Here is a 22,920-nt window from a genome sequence, read left to right on the forward strand (position 1 = left end):
AAAAATTTATTATTATATATTAGATATGATTTTATAATTCAAGAACATATTACACATATCAATATTTCATTAATAAATCTGTTCATCAGTATATACAGTAGAGCATCGATTATCCGAAATAATTTGGGACTGGGATCGTGCAGATAACTGATCATTTACAAAAAAATATATTAGACACAAAACTGTGCTGTATATATTTTGTATCACACATCTTATAAATAAATATCTTACATAAAGTAATACATTAATGTATGTCAACAGTTTAGATTGGCAGGGAAGGGGAGAGTGCTGCAGTGCCACAGCACTAGCGGAAATTTGAATTTGCTGACTGGAGTGCTTTCGGTTAACCGATTTTTCAATAATCAATGCTCCACTGTAATCTGTTATACACTAACGTATAGATATTTACAATAAAGGTAAAAATAAAAATTAAAATCTGAATTTACCTATAAATTTACTTAGAGAAAAATTGGAGTGAGTTCCATTGTCAGTTGATGAATAATTCCAATTTCCACCTATGTTTTGAGAGTCATGTGGTCCAGCACAATAATGTTCCAATGCTTCTAAAATTGCTTTGGGAGACTGAACTGTTTTTTTCATGCTTGCAGCTCTTCTGTTTAAAAGTGCTTTTCTAGCATGCCAAGGACACACACTTGAAAATTAACAGTGAAATCTTAATGTCAAATTGTAACAAATTTGAATTTTGAGATTTTCAAATTTATGAACTCACCCATCTTTCTTATCATTTTTAGGAGCAGCTTTAGTGCAACGTTTGCCATTCTGAGGATGAACAAAACTGCACTGTTTAAATGGTGCTGTTTTATCTTCTAATATATGCCTTAGGCAATAATCATAACCATCTAAACGTGTTTGCATGCATACCCTATGCACATAATTACAGAATAATTTTTCTTGAGGAATTTTCCCTTTCTTAGCACTAGAAGACTTCTTATTACTGTTCATTTTCTAAAAATAAATTATAAGATTGAAAATTTTAACTCAAACACGATAACATTTTTAATCTAAATACACATTTACATATAGAGCTAGTGGAACTGAGTTGAGTGCCACCTGTACACAGGCAAAGAAAACTGCTTTGGGAAAACACACGCGTCTTTGGGTTGGATATGTACTGAAACGCGGTGCTTGTTTTCTTTCCGTGATAATGAATCACAGCTTTCTGCCACACAAAACTTCAAAAAATAACTGTTGTGTGGTTGGTTGTAGTGTTACCTATATTACTGTGCTGCCAGGTACAAAGTTAACCAGTAATGTGTGATAGTATTTTTTTTAAAAATCAATATTAATATCGATAATACAACATACGTACATGCAGAATCAATACATTAAGTCAAAATGATCTGCAGTCACTTCTCGAGTTACAACCACCTTGACTTACAGCCATTCGCACTTACAACAAAAAATTTCATTACAATTTTTTTAAAATGTATCAATTTTTTATAGTTTTTGTCAAATATATCTTGTGATTGATTGTGTCATCTTTAGTTTTGTTCTGCAGTTAGTTACCCTTCACATGTGCTTGTGTAAGATGGCTGTGGCGACAACTTTGGGCAAAAATCCAAAAGTCGCCACCAGGAGGAACTCTGACCCTATGACCTCAATTTGAATTCGGACCTCGCTCTGTACGCACATGTTCTCGATTCTATGTTTAACCTGTACAATCGCACCATATCTCATGTACATAAGAAATTAAAGATTAAGTTTTTGTATGTAGCCTGGTTTTCTATTGTAGATAATTATTTACAGAAATCATCGCTACAATGGCTAACTGTTTTGTTGTTAAGTACAGTCGCTTCTCGACTTACGACCATTTTGACTTACATCCGAAGTCGTGGAACCGAACCCCGTCGTAAGTTGAGAAGTGATTGTATTGACTAATGCAGGCATTACTTTGACCGTAAACTACTGATATATGTATATATTATATATTATTTAAATATATACTTATAAATAATATATAAATTTATAATTTATCAAATTTCTATTTATTAAAATATATATAGTGTTACATGTAACATACAAAATTCATCACAGGATAAATTCATATATTGCAAGAATGCTATTATTCCTCAACAACAATCAAATGAACAAAATGTTGAAACAAAAGTAATGAACATGAAGTACTAAACTTTAAAATTATCACATTGAAAAATCACTGGTAAGATCGTCATCATCAGAATCTTCCTCACTAGAATGTTTTTGTATGGTTGAAGCAGATGGTGGTTTCCAAATGTAACATTTTATCGTTGTTGCTTTTAACTAGCTCCTTTGCTAATAACAGTGCTTCACAGGAATTGGTAAGAACTCAATTTTGTAGTTTAGTTTTTATTAAATTTAATTGCAAAAAATACGTTCAACTGCTGCACTCAAATGAGGAAGCAATAAAAACATCTATTTACTGCCAAAGTAAATAAAAAATATAGAAATATAGAATAAAAATGAATGTTTTGAAAGGTACTAAATTGAAAGGAAAAGTATTAGTATTTCATGAATGGTACTAGGAAAATGGTATTGGGTATCTTGGTACTGGAACAAGTAAAAAGGTACTAGATTAGTACATAAGTACTAGGTGGAACAACACTGGTGCCGACTTTGTAGCCCCGATTCTGTTACCCAGAGTCGTCATTAGAGGCGCCTATATCTAGTTTTGCCGTTCCTTCCACTAGCTCTATAGGAAATCCTCGTTAGTTCAAAATTCAAAGGACGAAAAAATCGTGACTTCAAATTATCGAGTTCTGAATTATCCGAGATTTACACAGCCTACATCTGTCAATATATCACATGCCATGTAACTGATGTAATTTATTAAGCAAACAGAATATGAATATGTATACAGAATGCTATTTTCATTAATTAATAATAATAATATAAATGTGAAGGTAAACAGCACACGTCTGGTGACACCCGAAAATGTGTTACTGTAAAAGCAAAGACATATTGACCAGATTAGAGTTGTTCTTGGTTTATTGTTCTTTTATAGTAAGAAGCCATTTCGATCTAAACGAACAAGTTAACATATGCATATCAAACAAAATTTTCACTTTGAATTACAAAGTATCTGTATTTCAAACTAACCAAATTCCTTAATGTGAAAATCTCTCTCTCTGGCCGAAACAAAAGTACAGTTATGAACTAACGAGATTTCGAACTATCAGTGTTCGAATTAACGAGGATTTCCTGTACTGTATTTTTATGTTTTTAAATAAAATCATATGCTGAAAGTCAAATATATTTTAAAAAAAATAATTAAATATTTCCAAGATTAGTTTAGTATATCATTACTACTAGATATTCTTCTCAGCAACAAATTAAGGTGTTGTATTTATTTATTTATGTTAAAAAATTTTTTCCCTAATTTTCTTACAATTTTACAGATGGATTTCTGACACAATCAATAACCATCTTATTCTACAAACAATTGTAAATTACTTTTTTTATGTTAAAATATGAATTAACGTTGCTTGTCATACTTTTATGTCCTTGTATTTCATTAATACAAAGTTGAATGCTTTCAAAAATTTACAACTCAGTAATTAAAGTTTATATGAATATACCAATTTGGCACTTATATACATACACATGCAAAACTGTACGTAAATTAAATACATAGATTTTCTCCGCTATGTGATGTTAACAAATTATACATTTAATTTACATAACATGTTATGTTGATCATTTAAATAACTTTTAATGCAGGCAAAATGTCTAACTATTATTAGAAAATTATTTTGCATTAATTGCTTGTTTTATTTCTTTTCTACATGCTTAAAACACTGAAAATATCCTCATGAAGTGATTCTATAAATTTTGCCAAATTTTATCATTATTTGAAAGTGAAGAAACATTTTGTATAATTTATTTTAATGAAAAAAATATATAATACAGTCGATTCTGTTTAATTGGGCCACCAGTTAATCAGGGCAGCCGCTTTATTGGGCCAAATCTCAAAGAATGGAAACCAAACTAATAAGTTAGGGCATAATTTAATCACTTAATTGGGACAGTAGCAGAAAAGGAATTTAGCAATTTTTGATATTAATTAAAATATCTATAACCGTGAGGCAGATAATAGTAGGGCTCATCATGACAATGATAATGGGCACAAATTTCTGTAATAATTTTTGATATATTTTAGGGATCTTCTGAAAATATGTAGACACTATGTACACTAATGTTGTGTAGGCCTAACGGTTGGCAGAAACAAAGCGATTTTGTCTTTTGCTTGAGCAGTTCAGTTTTTCCAGAGGGGGTCAGTATAGTGGGACGTATCACATGGGGATCCCATCTGAGGTGGTCCTGAATTTGTGCTACTGACCCTGCTCTGGATTGGACCGGACAATTCCCTTAAAAGCAAAGGGACAAAGATCCCTGGATAATTTTTCAAGGTTTCTCAACTGACTTAGAAGACAGCTAGAGTTCCTTGGAAGGTATTATGTGCATAATTACATCTAGATTAGGACAGCAGCCATCCGATTGTTGAGACCAGCATCTGGAGCTGGCGGATTATACGGATGCTCCCACGAAGTAGCCCATCTCCAAATAAAGGAAACTGTGCTCAAAGGAAGACTGTAAGGTGACTTTTGGATGAACCCTTTTCCTTTCTCCCTTTTTAGTTAGAACATGTTCTAACTAAAAAGGGAGAAAGGAAAAATCATTTTATCAGGAACAAATCGAATGGTTAACACCTGTATACGTCACTACTAATACTGTATTTGGCAACACTAGCATGATGCGAATCAGTTATCTATCATCGTGAATTTGGTAAATATATATTACAAATATTCTCTGTATTTTGGTTTAATAAAGCGTTAAAATAGGTACCTAATTATTATTTTTTACCTAATTATTTATTTACCTACGTATTACATATTTTAGAATTTACTATTAGTTCTACATATTAGCTCAGGATTATTTTCAAAATTTAGACAATACAAACGAAGTTTGAGTCTTTTTTCGTAGTTATCCTTTTATTCCAGTCCAGAAACCATAAACAGCCAGCAACTTGAAGTAAAACTTCTAAAAATAACAGATGAATACAATCAAAAAACTTACAATTAAAAATTATGTCGACGTTGACTTACAAAAAGCAAAAAGTTTTTTGATTGTATTCATCTGTTATTTTTAGAAGTTTTACTTCAAGTTGCTTGCTGTTTGTGGTTCCCTGACTGGAATAAAAGGATAACTACAAAAAAGGACTCGAGCTTTGTATTGTCTAAATTTTGAAAATTATTATTAGTTTGTTTGGGGCAGCCGCTTAATTGGGCCAAAATGGATTAGTCGCAATGTGTCCCAATTAAGCAGAATCGACTGTATTCTGAATTGAAAAACACCTTCAATAAAAATTATTACCCACAACAATTTGGACAACTTTTTCATTAAATATATGTGGAAATTTTTCAAAGAATCACCTCTGCTAAGACTAGTAACCTAGCCTCGAGAGGAGATGATTTTTTCAATCCCAAAATGCATTGCTGCTATAACAAGTGTAATTAAAGTGTTTTGAATGAATTGATCTTTGCCGCCTGATTAAAACAAACAACATAAGACAAAACGTAAGTTACTAGTCTTAGCGGATGTAATTCTTTGAAAAATTTCTATGTATGTTTAAAAATTATTACTGTGAAACAATCCTATGATATTTCTCTGCTGGATAATCATTTAATTCATTAATAAATAAATTCTGTACTTATACAAACATTACAAAACCTAATATATTTGTAATGAGCCAAACATCCTTTTAGGCCGATTCTTTTCTTCTAGAATATTCTAAATTATTTAATAAATATTAATTTAATTATAATTATTAAATTTACTAAGAGATGCCATCTAGTGCTTCCCTCTAGTGAAAAATTATTTAGAAATTAATTAAATATAATCACAGAAAAAGTAGTCCAAATTCCGTACTGATATCAAGATCTTAAACTTTTTATGATTAAGCCTTGGTTACAGATTAAGATAAGAATGGCTTCATAAAGAAATCTACTATGAAATGTTATTTTGAGAAGTTTTTGAAGTTCTGTTGGTATATCTGACAGCTGAACAAGTTAGCATAATAAAAAATTAAATTACACTAGATAGCCTCTTGTTCTCAGTTTTATATTGTTGGAAGTAGGCATAAAATTAATCACACAGGAACAAAACTGGGATAGATATATAGGCTTTATTAGAGGAGGAAGTGCATTTTCAACTATATGTCGCTCACAATACTTATGAGTTAGATCAGGAATGGGCAACCTTTTGCTATGTAAGGGCTACATTTCAAAACTTTTGAACTGACACAGGCCATTATACAAGAGAAAAGAGAGAGAGAGAGAGAGAGAGGAAAAAAAAGCCAGTAAATCACAATTATTTATTCATGTATAATTATAAATTAGCATAGGTGTACTTAATTTAGCTTCTGGAATTGATGTAAATGTAATATATCAAAAATACTTGGTTAAATATTAGTCACTGCTAGTTTTAAATTAGATCTGATGTGAGTCTGTTAGCCAATTTCGTTTTAACTTTTACTAAATTCATTGCAGGAAAAACTATTCACATACATAAGTTGTAGAAAATAATGTTTGAATTTTTGCTGCATATTTCCTTAAGCTGGGAAATTGATATCTTTATTCATATTTTATGCAAGGCGTGCCACAAAAAGTATTAATGTGGGCTGCATGCGGCCTGGGGGCCACGGGTTGCCCATCTCTGAGTTAGATGATAGACATACAGTGATAATTGCAACTCCATCTTTTTAATATGCTTTGTTTCTTTTAGAATATACAATACCTTTTACAGTTTTAATAGAATTTTATTATACTTTCCTTTTTATAATTTACAGGTAATCCTTTTAATATCCTAGTTTTATTTAAAACTTTTTTATTGTTTACTTAACTTACAATCTCAATAAAGTTTATTCCTTTTAGAATATATATGTTTCCTTTCACCAACTTTTTATGTTTTATTGTTTACAATTAAAGTTTATTATAGTCTCCTTTTATAATTTATAGGTATTCCTTTATGAATAATTTATTTAAGACTTTTTACTGTTCACTTAATTACCTTATTGTTATTAGAATCCAGTTGTCACTATTATAACTACAACACACACAATCTCTACCATCCTGGTAATATTGTGTTCATTATAATTTTATGTATATTCATAACTGTAACTTAAAAATTTATGTTTTTAAATGTACTGATGTTAAATAATAAGGACTGATCAGGGATATATAGTCCAAAATGTATTTCCTCCTCCTAATAAAGCCTGGATATCTATCCTAGTGTGTTCCTGTATGATTAGTTCTCTTAAACAATCTTGTGCTTACTTCCAACAATAAAAAATTGAAGTTTTAAATATAGATATTAAAGTTTATATCGATAACACTATCTCAGTCCAAAAGCCTGTAAGTCTACCACTCATGAGAAGCATCAACTCTAGCATAACGTGGTGTCTCCATATCTTCCTACTTTCACACAGACATCAGCACATTAAGACTATTGCTAACTATAGTTACATCCATTATAGATAGGTCTGACTTGTAAAGGTTATAGCTGAGAAACAGTAAAACAAAATCCCAACTTGTACTATCCATGATCAATTATAGGATTGACCAGATGAGAGTTTAAATTCTCTCATGGCAATCGATTTAAGTTCTTTCATATAGTGTATTCTAACAGTTGCATGCACCAGTTTGACGTTAAACAAGATGAGAGATTCAACTTTAGTGATGTCACTGCATCTTTGGATTTGTCTAAAACCTATCCTGATCTAGAACTATATCAAACAATGCTATACAGGGGTAAAACCAAAGCTATTTTACAGCCGGAACATGCCAGTATGTCATACCGGCAGATACCATAAAAAGTATTGATAATTAGTATGTAGTCCCAGTAGTTGCTCAGTAAAAACAATTCTACATGCTCTATATGCATACCAGAAGTAATATTTTTAGAAAAAAAGCACTGCGTAAAATTAGGTGTTGCATTGCATTGATAAACGCACTAAATACAATAACTTAAATCTGACTCTACTGTGTAGATATTTAGCTGGCCAAACTATTTAGATATTGAGTTTTAATAAACCAATTTAAACAATATTTTCAGTAGTTGATTGCCTCTCGTTCTCATTTTAATTGTTAGGATTAACCATAAGATTTCTTGAGAGAATGAATCACACAGGAACACACAATGTAGATAGAATTTTTAGTAATATGCAACTCAATATAATAATTGTTACATTAAAAATTAATGTGATTTTAAACTACTTCATCAAATCATAAGTTTAATTTCAACAACCGAAAAATAATAAAGTTTCTAAAATTATTCTATAAAATAATATTAAAAATAAATCAAGCCCTATTTAAGATGGAACACATCTATTAATTAATTTTTTAAAATAATTTAATAAATTAAGTAAAAAAATAATTAAAAAAATATTTATCCATATTAAACTACAATTAAAAATAAAATATGGACTAGAATTTATAATAGAATTATTTTACATCTACGTGCCAACTTTTTATATAGAGTTTTTAATATGCGTTGTGCGGACAATACATGGTGAACACTGGCGAAAACTCACTCGTGACGTCATTACGTCGGTAGATTATGGCGGAAGTTCTCCCGACGGCAGCAAACGCTATGGCTTTTCCATCCGTTACGAATTCATTTTACGTAACGTTGTTTATTGCATCGTTCTGCAAAATCATAACACATCGAAGTGAACTGCTTAATGAAAATTTTATTACGCTTAACAGCCAAGTTAATTGCCATTAACTTCCGTTAAAAGTAACAGCATATATACGTAAACACTGATGAAGGCATTCTCTATCATCCTCTGCTTCCCTTTAAAACAATCTTTTACCTTTACAACTTTAACGGGTACAATACTTGTTAACTACTGCAAATTATTAGAAAATGGAGACTTTAAGAAAGTAAGAAGCCGTTTAAACGGACTGAAAGGCTGTCAGAGCATAGCGAAAAGTTTGACGACATAAAACTCACCATTGTCGATTCACGTAGTCGAACGAACTCTTTCAACAACAAACTATGAAGATACCGTTGATTGGCCCTTCGCTGGCGCACCTTAAACTAACGACTGCAGCGCCACGTTCACTAAATTTATGTAATCTGCTATCACGTGGTTATTAATTTGTAACTTGTTCATTGGTCGAGAGTCGAGTTGTAATTTTATTTTAAAAAATTTAATTTGATCAAAATAAAGTTTTTGAATCATTTTCTAACGCTTTAATTTCGATAATGTATTTAAAATGTACGTGTTACAAATTATAAGTTTTATGCTTTAACAAATTTTAAATTATCTTTAATTTGATTATAAAACAAGTTTAAACAAATTTTATTAACATTTATTATTATTATTATTATTATTAAAAGATTTTATTCAGATTAGTTTTTAATTTATGAACAATTAAATTTTCAAAATTTTTAATTAATTCAATTAAATCAATATTCATTTCTACAAACTTCAACATTAAATTAATTATTTTTTAAAATTCATTCTGTTATATAATAATCATCACATTAATTAAATTATTTTTCAATGAAATTTATTAAAATAGTCTTTTTATATAATTAAATCTTTTAAAATAAATATAACATTAATAAATAACATTTATATCGACAGATGGCGACAGAGTCTAGTAGCTTCATTTCGGAAGATAAAGATAATTATGGAAATTAAAGATTAAAATGGATGCAATTTCATTAGAAATAAATACTGAAAATTAATTTACTTCTATATTCTGGTTTATTCCAACACGAATGCTCCTTGTTTAAAGACCTGTTAACTCGTTATAAATAACGAGTTAAGTTCTTTATCTCACATTTCATTTTACGGTTTAATTTAACGAGAGATTTTGTATGCTGTCACATATTTCATCAATTTTTACTTCAAACGAATTGCATGAATCATTCATTCTAGTGGTAGACTTTAAAGATGATTCTCTGTTATCCAATGAAGAACGGCATTCATCTATTTTACCAATTGCTGTTTCAGTAGATTCTAAATCACTTTTGTTAAGAGAAGAGAAAACGTATATATATATACATTAAAACTAGTTTTACAATAATTTTAAAATATCAAATAAACACGGGCATCGATCCATATGATACAGAGAGGACGTATCCCCAAATATTTTTTTACCCAACGTATTTTTATAATGGTATGGTGTAAAATAGAAACGAATATTGTACACAACAAATACACTTTATTATGTATATCCATTCAAAACCATACAACGGGAAATCTTTCTTACTCGTTATCGTTGGTCTGTCTCTCCAATATTTATATAGATCGACCCCGATGAATATAACACATACCCGTGTGATCAAAAAGTATCAGAAATGGTTCGATAAAACGTAAGATTTGAATTTATTTGAGTGATCAAAATTATATTTCTTCACCTTCAACATAATCTACTCCCATTGCAATGAACTTTGTGCAACTTTAAAATCGTTTTCGTGAAATCCCTTCAAGACTCGCAGCGAATTTTGTTTTATTGTATCATTCGACTCAAAACGGTAATCACAAAGCGGAAATTTTAGTCGAGGAAACAGGAAAATTTGGAAAAAAATTCAATATTTTCGGGACGATTGGCGAAGCCACGCGCCGCAAGCTCAAATGATTTTTTAAAATTGCTTGACAAGATCCAGATGATACTGGAACATGTTCAACAATGTCCATAATTGTTAAACGACGGTCATTGAGCATCAAATGTCTGACTTGAGCGACGTGTTCATCAGTTGAAGTGCATGGTTCATCTTCGACGAGTTTTTCTGCCTTTCTCGAACATCTTGTATCACTCGAAAATTCTTGTTTTTGATAGACTATGGTCGTTTCCAACGATTGTGGTATTAGTTCCGTTGCGAAGACAAAATTTAATACGCGTTCTTTGCTCAACTATGCTCGACATTTTGAAAAAAATCTCCGGGGGAAAAATTCTTTACACACGAAACAAGCGTTTATTTGCAAACGAAAACACGTATGAATTGTAGCTAGATTTCGATGAAAGCCGTATCAAAACACGAAAAAAATGACGACAGCGCCCAGTTTAAATGAACCATTCCCAATACTTTTTGATTACGGTAGTATATAATTTAGAAAATCTCCATAATTTTATGAGTAACCTCAATATTTAAATAATAGTTACTATTTCAGATTTTAAATGTGATATTTTAATGTTTTAAAATTTAATTCGATAATAGTCGTTTTTACTCGTCTGTATTAAGATAAACCATCCAAGAAGAAAAGGGTAGAAAACTCTGTAAAAACAGGTAGAAAATTTCTATCTTAAATTGAATTTAGATCTTCTCAAAGTAAGACAATATATACATATATATATATATATAGAGTGTACTATAGATTATTACCTATGGAATTTTGGGATTTTGAGTATATCTCTGAACTGAGGGAACCGAGACGAGTTCAACGATACCCTACTTTTGAACCGGAGACGAAAAATAAGAAAGTTATCATATTTACAATTTCTTGCCTTTCACAATGCATTCTACGCCATTTTAGAATTGGCGTTCCACTAGGTGGCATTCGAATGTTCGTGCTCCCGACGGACCTCCCGGAGGGGAGCCGCCGGCAGGCAGCCGAGTGTTTAACGTCACTAGTTATTCATTCACGGTAATTCTTGAACAAAAAAAAAAAAACAAAAAAACAAAAAGGAAGTGGCGTTTCACAGTTCGTGCAATTTCTTGTCTTTCAGAGTGCTTTTTTTAATGGTTTCCAGATTTTACCGCAAGATGGCGGCACTAGCAACTGCGGTGCCGTCTGCATGATAGCATTAAGTAAGTATGATAACTTTCTTATTTTTCGTCTCCGGTCCAAAAATGGGGTATCGTTGAACTCGTCTCGGACCTCTCAGTTCAGATATATACTCAAAGTCCCGAAATTTCATAGATAGTAATCTATAGTATCCCCTATAAATATATATATATATATATATATATTACATATAATATATACTATATACTACAATTGTAAACATGATATTTTTTAAAATATATGATACTCTATTGTGATTTTAAATATTTATATTATATATATATATATAAAATTCAAATTACGGGAAGCTTTCGGAATTAGACGAAAATCTTAAAATTCAACTTCCGGTTTTACACTCGTTTTTCCCCATTTTTATTCAACAAGACATCTTACGGGATGTATATTATCAGATCGAGAATTAGTTATTTTTGAAAACCATAATACAGTACTGTTAGAGGGATAGGAAACGGTTTGTGAACGATCTTTATTTCTCCCATTAGAATTTTAATTCCACTTAATAAACTAGTTTGTGTAGTGTAAGCCCACTAGTAATCAAGCTGTTCCGTTCCTCGAACACTGAATTTAATCGTGGGTTCGCGCCAGGCCGGGCTAGTCATAAGGAGTTTTTCCTTAACGTCGTACTGTTTGAAAAGGAGAATATTAAGTTATATTTGAATAAGCCTGATGTAGAAAACACTAATTTAAAGAAATGGATATTTTATAACACAAAGTTGTTTAGCCTAAGTTATTCTTGTATTTTTCGCAGTAATTCTTGGATGTTTTATAAAATAGACAGAGGTTATTTTTTTTTTTAATTCAAAATGAAAAATATATCCTTCATACCGTATCTAAAAGGAGAACACGTCCACTTTTTAGATACGATATAGTGACCTGTCTATGAGTCATGAATTGAAATTCCAAATGGATCATATAAGAGTTATGGCCATTTTTACAATTTTCTCATAATTATACACCATAGAGTCTTGTTTTACGTATCAGTAACGCGTAAAAAAATTTCGCATTTTATGTTTTAGCCCAAGTAATTCCAGATAATTGCCTAGACATTTATGCTAGACACTTAAACGTTAATGTGTATTTAAAACGTTTTACTTACGTTTTTACTATAATGAACAACATTTGGGATAACCTAATTCTAGCGACTGAATTTGACTTTTATTCACCATCCACGAAGACAGGAAACCGCGTAAAACAAGACTTTATTGTATATACGATAGCTACTTTATGATTTAAGCAAACTTACAGGTCAAGTAAATCATTACTTTCCGTTGTAGGATTAGGATCCCATTGATGTAATTGTATCCTCCATATTTTTATTTGTTTGTCCCATGACCGTCTACTGTACTTCCGATGTTTATCTGGAGTTCGAGGATGACGTTTACTACGTTTGCTCCTTAAAATAAAGAATGAGTAATAATTAAAATTTAAACAGTTACACCTCTTCAAAAGAATATTTTAAACAATATTTAAAAACATAATTTCTCAATAGATATATAAAAATACACGCAAAATAGTGATGAGATATAACAAAAATTCTTAATGATCTAGCTTTATACCGTTAAAAAACAATTCTTTGTTGCTTCGAACTCTTGATGAAATATCCTGAAATTGTATATTAAAGTTATACTGAGTAATGTTCAAAATAACCACTCAGTCGGTTTAACGAAACACAAAGTTTATATTTATAATAGAAATGTACAAAATGATACAAAGTAGCGTTACAATTAATTATGCACAAACACTAGTCCAAACAACAACCGACTATACCTGTACAAATTCGTCGAAAGAACTCCTTACGATCAAACAGACTTGTAATTAACAACACCTCCGAGTCAGGAACAAGTTCGTACTAAATCACTGGAGTTTACTTTCTCCAGATTTCCGTAGCGTCCAACGAGAGAGACAGTTAGAACTTCGGTAACAACGATCCTAATCCAATCCGGTCCGATCCCATCCGATCCCCTCTTCCCGCCGAAACTACTGCTTATATAGCGGTCGGCGCTTAAATCCTCCGCCAATCAAATTCGAATGTTTCCCCAACGACCGGCCAACGGTCACCTTCCGCCGGCCAATCGTCCTTCTATCGTCGATTTAAAACTCAACGGTTCTTCTAACGGATCTTTCTAACGGTCCTTCTAACGGTTTTCCGTTACGAAAGTTCGTTATATTAAAACAGGGCGGCAATCGCACGCCTAGGCGATTCCATACCCTACATACTGTATATTCAAATACTTTATTCCATTGATGTACTGAAAAAGCATCTAAACGTAATTTACAATTAAATGAAAATGCAGAATATTCTGAACTTTTGTCCTATTCTGTTCATTCTGTAACAATATTAGGAGCATTCGCGATGTAAGTATTTCTCACTTTTAGAAGAGTTTTTATGCGTGTACAGGAAGAAAACAGCTGTGAAACGTAAATATCCACGTGGAAGGACGATTTCAGGAAAGTAACAATTTAACCGCCTTGTTCATCCTGTCATCAGACTTATTATGGTTTCTTGTCTTTTTTATATTGAATTTAAATTCTATCCGATTATTTTTTCCTCTCTCGCTCAATTAGTATTTATTTTTTTCTTTTTACGTTTTCTGTTCTGTGGACACTAAGAGGTTCATTTTTGCGCCTCGCTTGAGTTTAGCTAGACCCACAATGGGACAACTGGGTGATGACAGGGCCCAACACATCTGGACGGACCACCTCCTGAAAATATCCTGGGGATTTTCGACTCATCCAGATTTGATTGAATTGACTGGATTAGACAATGCAACTTATGGGCAATCTGCCAAGGAAAGATTGTTTCCTGGGAAACTGGCCCTTGCCTCTATTCAGGTGTTAGACACGTGAAGAAAACACGGAAAACTCCAAATGAAACCAGTCCGTTGTCGAAATTCGAACCCGCAACCAACTACGAGTTCTTCGGGGGTTTTAGCCACTCGGTTACTAGTGGGAGCAATTTTTTAAAATAATATACTATTCAGAAAATTTCACGAAGAATCTTCAGCTTTAAGATTGTTTTGTTAGTTACGGAAACGCAACACTTGGGCGATCTGCCTAGGAGGATGCCTTCCGAGAAGTCTTTTAAGGGTAAGTGGTCTCTATTTAGGCGTTAAAGACTTGAAGAAACCCGGAAAACTCCACGTGTGGCGAGAAGCTAATCCACGACCGAACTACCAGCGTTCAGAGAACGGAACCGCTTGGCCACTGGTAGGCCCTTTCAAGTTTAAGAAATAAAATAAATTGAAAACAAAATACAGCACTTTGCTCTATCCAATTATCCAGCTAACCGCAATGAGATCATTTATGCACTTCCGTTTCCATGAAAATGTTATTCGGGCTTCATATTTGTTTACAGTGAAGGAAGGACAAAGGCCATTCACCACCTAAGCTAATACATGTGCGCGCAGCTTAGTGGTTGCCATATTGTGCGGGGAAGAACGAACATTTGTATTTGTCAAAACATTGTATTTGAGTTAATTTTGTTTAAACGATATAATTTGAAGAGTAGGTGACAATAGCAAATAAATCGATAAAATTATATTGTGTATTGTAAATACATCGTCATTACTTTCATTTTTATGCATTTGTAAAGAGATGAGTATTTGATGGGATAGCGACATATATCCTTTATTTCGTGTTCGGGCGTTTTACAGATCCACGGTGAACGAAATAACTTAATACATTAGTATTGTTGAGAAGACGGGGAATAGTGGGAAAATTTAAACAATGGAAAAATAGTGGAATGTAAAGTATAGCAGCGAATGCTCTCAAGAAGGAACGTAAAAGAAGAATAAAACTGTATGTATTAGAACAGGTGAAATTGTTCTGTAATTTTAAAACACTATAGTTTTTGCATAGAGTTTCTATCGATTGACTACTAACATCAGAACTCCATGCGGTCAGCTCTTTTGTCAGACACGAATCTCTTTTCAGTAGATAAAACCATTAAACACTGGTGGACACAAAAATTATAAACAATGTTTTAGAAAATTCTGACATCCTAAATTTGTTTAAACAAGAATGTTAATTCTAATCTATAATAATTGTATATTTACTTAGGTATTTCAGAAATATATTTCTGATATTCAGGTGTAACTTTTCCATACTGTATTTGTTTTTCTCTCCTTTTCAAAATAACAGGATCTGTTTCAAAAATTATTCTGAAAAAAAAAACTGAGTAGACGTTTATTTCCTGATAACTTAAAACTTAATTTGAAATAGCAAATAAAGTATAAGCAAATAAAAAAAAATAAATCTAAGTATTACATATATATATTTTATTTGCTATTTTTATTATTTATTTTATAAAAATCCGAATGTTTAGAAGTTTATATTACAAATGAACACAGTGCCGTAACTAACTAGTCAACCGTAACGTGACCCAAGACCGACCCCTTTTATTTCCCCACTTCCTCGATCTTTAATCACCAAAATTTAATAGCACGAATCCTCTTAAAAAACAAACCTCCCTGCAAAATTTCAGAAATTTTCGACAAAAAGCACAAGAGTTATTAATTAAGCTATAAAGAGGGTGAACAAAATTGTGCCACACACAAACATTCATACAAACAGAAAAAACTCCCCGAATTTTTTACATCTTTCGAAGTTTCAAGGTTCCCTGAGTCTAAAATTGTAAAATCTGGAGGTTAGTTTTTGGCCAATCGCCATACTTTCCCTCTGTTTTATATAAGGGCGCGTTTTTTTATGCAGCGCTCGAGAAGCCCTTTACAGCTAATCCTCTGAAACCCGTTTCTAAATGGCCAACGCTGCTCGTGACGTCATTTCGCTACACTTTCGCTGCATAAAAAAACGCGCCCTAACAGAGCCTGGAAAATAATAACTAAACATTTCTATCGTATTTGCTTTTTACACTTGTTTTTCCAAGGAAAAAGAGAACCAAAAATAAAATTTTGCATAGGGCTCATGAAAAGCTAGTTACAGCACAGTCACTTTGTGTTATTTCAATACATGTCATACACCACAATTCCACAAGTATGGCTGCTCCTCGGTTAACAATTTTCGGCTGTACTGTTTAGTTCTCTATGTTATTCTATCTCGTTGTTCCAGTGATCCGGATTCGCGTCTGAGTCAGTTCAGAATTTTTCGTGAATCCAGATATATAGGGCCCATCTAGGGATTGCAATCCAGCAGTGTTTTCAATCCAGCTGGATTTTTGCTGGACCAACATCATTCCAGCTGGATCCAGCGCAGATGTATTTTTGGTGCAATAAAGTGTTATCTATCTATCTATCTATCTATCCAGAAATTTATGGTTCTTTTTTAAAGAAATAAAACATTTTTTTCTAAAATACTTAAGAAACTTTTATTATTTAGACTGGTCACTATAAATCAGTAAAACTTCTTACACATTTAGGTAGTAAACTTAACTTTGATTCGGTTTGACACTCGAGATAGAGATAATTAACTTTAAATGTTTAGTTAGATTATACTTATAATGTAATCTTTAAGTTAAATAATAACAAAGGTAATTCTACTAATTAATTTATATTAATATATTATAATAATGTAAGGACAGATAATCAGTGGCTAAGAGGCTACAGTCTTACCAGTTTTCTTATGTAGGCTCTACATATCAGTCTGTAGTTATTTATAAGTAATTTAATTATTAGTGTTAGTAAAGTAGTGAGTAAGTAATTAGTAGTAGTCTAGTAGTTAGTTATTATTATCACAATCATGAATCACATACATTCATATCATCGTATATCTAAGATACTGATTAATTAATTAACTATTTAACCAACTAGGTAGTTTCAGTTTCTCGCTAATTTTCACAATAAAATTGCCTATCGTAGCCCACTAACCACTTATAGAATAAAAGTTAAAAACTCTTACTTAATACAATTTGAGTAGAAGTTATAAAATATTAGTCTTGTCTTGAATAAAATATCTTAAAGGATTAAATAAAATTAAATCAATCACTTCTGTTATTTTTTTTTTTACTTTTCTGGAAGTAGGATCTCAAGAAACAAATGGTATTAATGGTGTTGTCTCCCAACCTACTTCTTAATGAACTGCATATATATTCCACTGCGGAGAAGGCCCTTTCTGCCTCTACGTTAGTTGGTTTCAGGGTCGTCAAATAATCATAAATCGTTCCGTCACGTGATTCATCGACGGAACGATTGACCGTAAATTAGAATTATGCACCAGGACTAGGAAAGGAGTTACTTATTTTATTTAGCGCGAAGACACTTTATTTAGCGAGAGCGGAAAGTCAACTGGCAATTAGATCAGCAGAGGCAAAAGGGCGGGCGGTGCGGTGTAGAGAGGGGATGTAGCACGTCCCACACTGAACGGCAACGTCACTCTCGCCGCCGAGCGATAGCGCACGTAGCAAAGCGGCAACGTCGACAACGTAGACTTTTGCGCCATTATTTAGATAGTTAATTGAGTATTTCCGGATCCGCAGCGCTGGATCCAGCTGGATTGCTAGATGAGGGATCCAGCAATTGCAATCCCTAGGCCCATCCTTTATCATTCGGGCGCGCCCATTCGTCGAATCCTGGAAACTCTTGATATTCTATTCTTGATATATATATATAAATTTTGTCAAACAAATGAAAAACTATTTTACATTTATCAATATTTAAATTCATTTTTGTTAAATCTTACGTTGGATTCTTTCCACTTTTGTTTGATTGTTCTGATTTCGGAAATGCGTATGGTCTAAAAGATAATGATTAGATTAAAATTAAATATATGGATAGAAATTTAAAAAAATTTCTTACCTTAAAGTTCTGATATAACTGTTCTTTTCCCTGCTACTATGCTCAATAGCCTGAGACGATTTTTCGTGATTTTGATTATTAATATTGCAATCGTCCATATCCGGAAAAACACTCACTAAATTATATTCAAAATTTACTTGAATTTTGAAGAATATCAATAAAATATTAACTTCATTTTCAGTATTTCAACTATTTATAATAACAAATCTTCAACAAAAACCTAATAACCGGTGCAAGTCTAATTAATTTTCTACGGCGAACGTTTTCGGACTCCACTCTGGGTCCGTTCTCAAGCCTAAATTCTGTTCCACTCGGTTTTCGACAAATCGAATACTCCCAAACGCGTGCCATTCGAAAATTCAAAATTGTTCCATTAGCTTCTGTAGAACCTTTACCCGAAAAAACGCTTCCTATGTTCACTTTATACATCGTAAAAAACTTTAAAAAACTTATACAGCTCAAACCCTTCAATAAAAAGACCGTCAGCATCTTTCCTTTCCTTTACTCCGTCTACTCTTTTTGCAGTAGGGCCTGCCAAGCTAGGTTTTTGTTGAAGATTTGTTTACAATCCGGTGTTTTTAGGAGTTTATTATTTATAATAAGTTTTAAATACGTTATTTGACTTAACCAAATGGCCGTGAGATAAAGTACCAGTTTGTACTCTTAGAGCCCATTGAGCCCATAATTTATCATGAATAATACGGATCATTTCCCATTTCTTAACCATGTTACTCATTCCCATATCTGATCAGACCCACCCGTAATGAACGTAATTGTGATCGTTCATATACCCATGGGCGTAGCCAGGAAGGGGCACGGGTGGGCACGGCCCCCCAGTTAACCTGGTGCCCCTCTTCAGAAAATTACAGCCCGGCCCCTACGCAGTTAACCTGGTACCCCTCTCCAGAAAATTACAGCGCGGCCCCCCCAGTTAACCTGGTGCCCCTCCCAGAAAATTACAGCCTCTACTAGGCCCCTCCCATAACAAAATCCTGGCTACGCCAATGCGCATACCCTAAATGTCATGACCGTTCTGAGTAATTTTGGTTCTCAAAGCAAACCTAACAGCATCAGTATACTTATATTTCTATAAAACAGCGTCTTTTTAGTAGTTTACAACATAGCGCCTGTGGCAGTTGCTTCTTCGCCTCATCTATCGGCACTACCCTGCTAAATGTATTGATGACTCCCGTTTATCCATCCCTCATTCAAATAACCGAAACAAAAACTTATGATTATTGTATTATATCATTTTTTCAAACTATAAAGAGTGTTTCAAAAAATATATATACACACTGTGGTTGTTAAATTCTAACGACTGATCGACTTACGATCATGGTCGTAAAATCGATCAGTCGTAAGTCGCATAGGAGGTAAGTGACGACTATCTGTACTTCCATCTTTTTTTAATGCAAATTAACATTTATTATTTTAAATGCGTTTTAAATATAAATTTTCTCGGAATAATTTCTCTCACACACGCACACCTACACAACAATCTCTAAAACGCGAATTTATTTCTCACCAACGAATATGTACTGTACGTCAGAAAGTCTGTTTTTTTATCTAAAAAACAGTCATTAACTCCTCTCTGTAAATGGGCTATTGATAAATACAAGAAAGAGTGATTGATTGATTGGTAGATATTTTTAAAAATTTTTGACTCGGTCTTTGTAGGCACTAATTTGTAAGAGGGTCTCTTTCCATATCCGTTATAGGTTCGACCAAGCCCTAAGAGGCGGTCGGGTGGTGAGGAACGGGAATCCAATGTATGGGCGCCATAAAACAGGAAATAATTAAACAGCCGACAGGAACCTATGAAAAATGCAAGGCGCGAATGGCAATCGCACCGCACGGCAAGCGAAGGTTGCGGGTTCGTGTCCCGCCCTGGGTGAGTTCTTTTCTTCCAGATGATTCTAAATTATTAAAATTATAATTATTAATTTAGTTAAGAGATGTTGCCTAACGTCTACCTCTAGCAGAGTCGATAGATGTACTGGTTCTTGCGCTCTGATGCTACGATACTGGAGTAATAAATATTTCTGCTACTTCGAGCGCTATAATCGCTTGGCTTGAGCAAGGTCTATATAAGAAGGTCAGGACACATGTACCGGAGCCGCCATTTTGGGACTTTTTGAGTCACATGTTTAAAACAAACTTGTACGAGCATTCAGTTTTATACGACATTAATTAAACTAATTTATGCAATTTTAGTTAAAATAATGGTGTATAAAACTGACTGCTCGTACAAGTTTGTTTTATTAAACATGCGACTCAAAAAGTCCCAAAATGGCGGCTCCAGTACCTGACCTTCTTATATAGACCTTGGGCTTGAACATAGGGAGAGAAAGAACATTCGAAATTCTTTTAATATATGAAATTTTCTCATTTTTAACTCAGATATTGCTTTTATCTTTTAAAAGGCTGCTTATAAATACTATTTTAATTCGGTTTTGAACATTTTTTACTCGTAAATGTCGTTAATATTTATAACTAAATATCATACTCAGCTTTTTAAAATACTTAATGAATCATCAAACACCTGATGCTGAGAAATGTTTATATTAAACAAACATTAACGTTTTCGACCTAATACGATAGGCCATCTTCAGATGCAACCGAAATTCGAACGTATTTTAACTTAACGTTTAAACGACAGAACGTTCGAACATTTTTACATTTAAATTTAAAACAAAATATTAAATTAACAAATAAATAATAAAATAAAACAAAATATACTAAATGAACTAATACAATAACGATGTAAACAATAAAAAATAACACATGTAAAATAAAATAAAAATGAAGTAAATACACAAAAATGCCTCTAAGTGTAAGAACAGGTGCGGGCTAAGAATTTTTATGTTTTAGTTTTTCTTTTATGTAGAATTTCCATGCGGAAGCTAATCCATCCGCATCCCTGGCATTAATACAACCATCCTTTAATTTACTTTTATAGATTTCGATTTGTTTCTTCGTGCATTGCTAAGGATGGGGAACGTCTAGCCCTGAAGATAGTCGCATCATTCCATTTAACCACAGAGTCCTCTGCTTGTGCCATACAGGATAATACTGTATTGCAGGGCCCTTTATTAATGTCATATCTGTGCTCCTATGATAGCTAAATTCCTTCTTGTGACCCCGATATAGTCCTTCTTAATTCCTAATTCATGATTTTCAAATGGAATTTTATATCCGCCCGCTTTCTCTTCTTTTTAAATCGTGTCTTTATCATTTCTTAAAATACTGTATAAATTAGGCGCTCTTTTGAAAACAATTTTTGAATGTTTTTTGTCCGACACTTGTTTCACGATGTTCTTGATGTTTCGATTATAAGTGAACTTAGAGATTTTAAACTGATTTGTTTGGGTTCTTATTATATTGTCTCCTTCATATCTTTTAATTAGTCCTTCTATTGTACTCTCTTTATATCCCAAGTTTGAAGCTGTTTCCTGATTCTATTAATTTCTTTGATCCTGTCCAGCACATTAGAGCAATATGAATACGCTCTTCTGATGAGTGCACGAAAGGCGGACAGTTTGTATCCGTAGGGGTCATTCGAGTTAGCCGGAATGTATTGTGGACTATGTGTTGGTATTATCTAGATACCTGTCGTTATATCATCTCATTTCAATTGGATGTCTATATCTAAAAAATGTATCCGTTCGTGACTGTTTTGCTCTAGTTTAAGTTTTAATCTACTGCTCCGGGACGTTCAGGATTCCAATTCGAACGAGTAACCCCAGGAATTTTTCATGGGTTCCTGGCTGTTTCACGGCTTCCTGTTTTATGGTGCCCATATGTGGGGCCCCTTTCCTCACCACCCGGCCGTCCCTTAGGGCTTGGTTGAATATGGAAGGAGGTCCTCTTACAAGTTAGTGCTAACAAAGACCGAGTCAAAAAGTTTTTTAAATATCAACCAATCAATCAATCACTCTTTCTTGTATTTAGCAATAGCCCATTCACAGGGAGGGTTAATGATAAGCAAAACAAATTATATAATTAAAAAAATATATATATATATATCATTTTCTAAATTTTATGTTTTATAGTTCGATTTTCACTTACCTTAGATAATATTTTAATTAAGGTACCGGTACATATAATTAAATACCCCTATAAAGTTTGCAAAATGCCTTTAACTTGTTGCACAGTTCTAAAATTGATTTTACCTAAAGAATAAAAATTGTTCTTTAGAAGAAAACTTTTTAAAATTATTTTCAGAAAAGAACAGAATTTAAATTTCTCGAGAGAACGTTCGATTAACTTTACAAAAAAATGATTTTTAAAATAAAACCTCACAACAGATGGCGCCACACGTATTTTCTTCTCTTAGTGCAAACACATGTAGCTGCT

The 22,920-nt window shown here is 32.7% G+C and overlaps 2 protein-coding genes across 2 annotated transcripts in view; both read right to left on the reverse strand.

Annotated features, from left to right (window-relative positions):
* LOC136990213 (KAT8 regulatory NSL complex subunit 2-like) overlaps positions 1 to 9,111 on the reverse strand; it is a 30,661-nt gene extending 21,550 nt beyond the window's left edge. The window contains exons 1-3 of the mRNA XM_067288592.1: positions 9,010 to 9,111; positions 731 to 966; positions 447 to 652 (exon numbers count right to left, since the gene is read on the reverse strand). Of these exons, the coding sequence (XP_067144693.1) occupies positions 447 to 652; positions 731 to 966; positions 9,010 to 9,012 (445 nt within the window). The 5' untranslated portion in view covers positions 9,013 to 9,111. The remainder of the gene's footprint in view (positions 1 to 446; positions 653 to 730; positions 967 to 9,009) is intronic.
* A 752-nt stretch (positions 9,112 to 9,863) lies between these two features.
* Positions 9,864 to 19,306, reverse strand: LOC136990140 (histone RNA hairpin-binding protein-like). The gene is made up of 5 exons (XM_067288513.1): positions 19,216 to 19,306; positions 18,565 to 18,679; positions 15,871 to 15,975; positions 13,059 to 13,208; positions 9,864 to 10,035 (listed from the first exon to the last, which is right to left on the reverse strand). The coding sequence occupies exons 1-5, from the start codon at positions 19,304 to 19,306 to the stop codon at positions 9,864 to 9,866; spliced, it is 633 nt and encodes a 210-aa protein (XP_067144614.1).
* Positions 19,307 to 22,920: the final 3,614 nt, after the last annotated feature.

This window comes from Centruroides vittatus, unplaced genomic scaffold (genome assembly GCF_030686945.1).
Source record: "Centruroides vittatus isolate TY-2023 unplaced genomic scaffold, ASM3068694v2 scaffold_861, whole genome shotgun sequence".
In the NCBI taxonomy this organism is placed as follows: Eukaryota; Metazoa; Arthropoda; class Arachnida; order Scorpiones; family Buthidae; genus Centruroides; species Centruroides vittatus.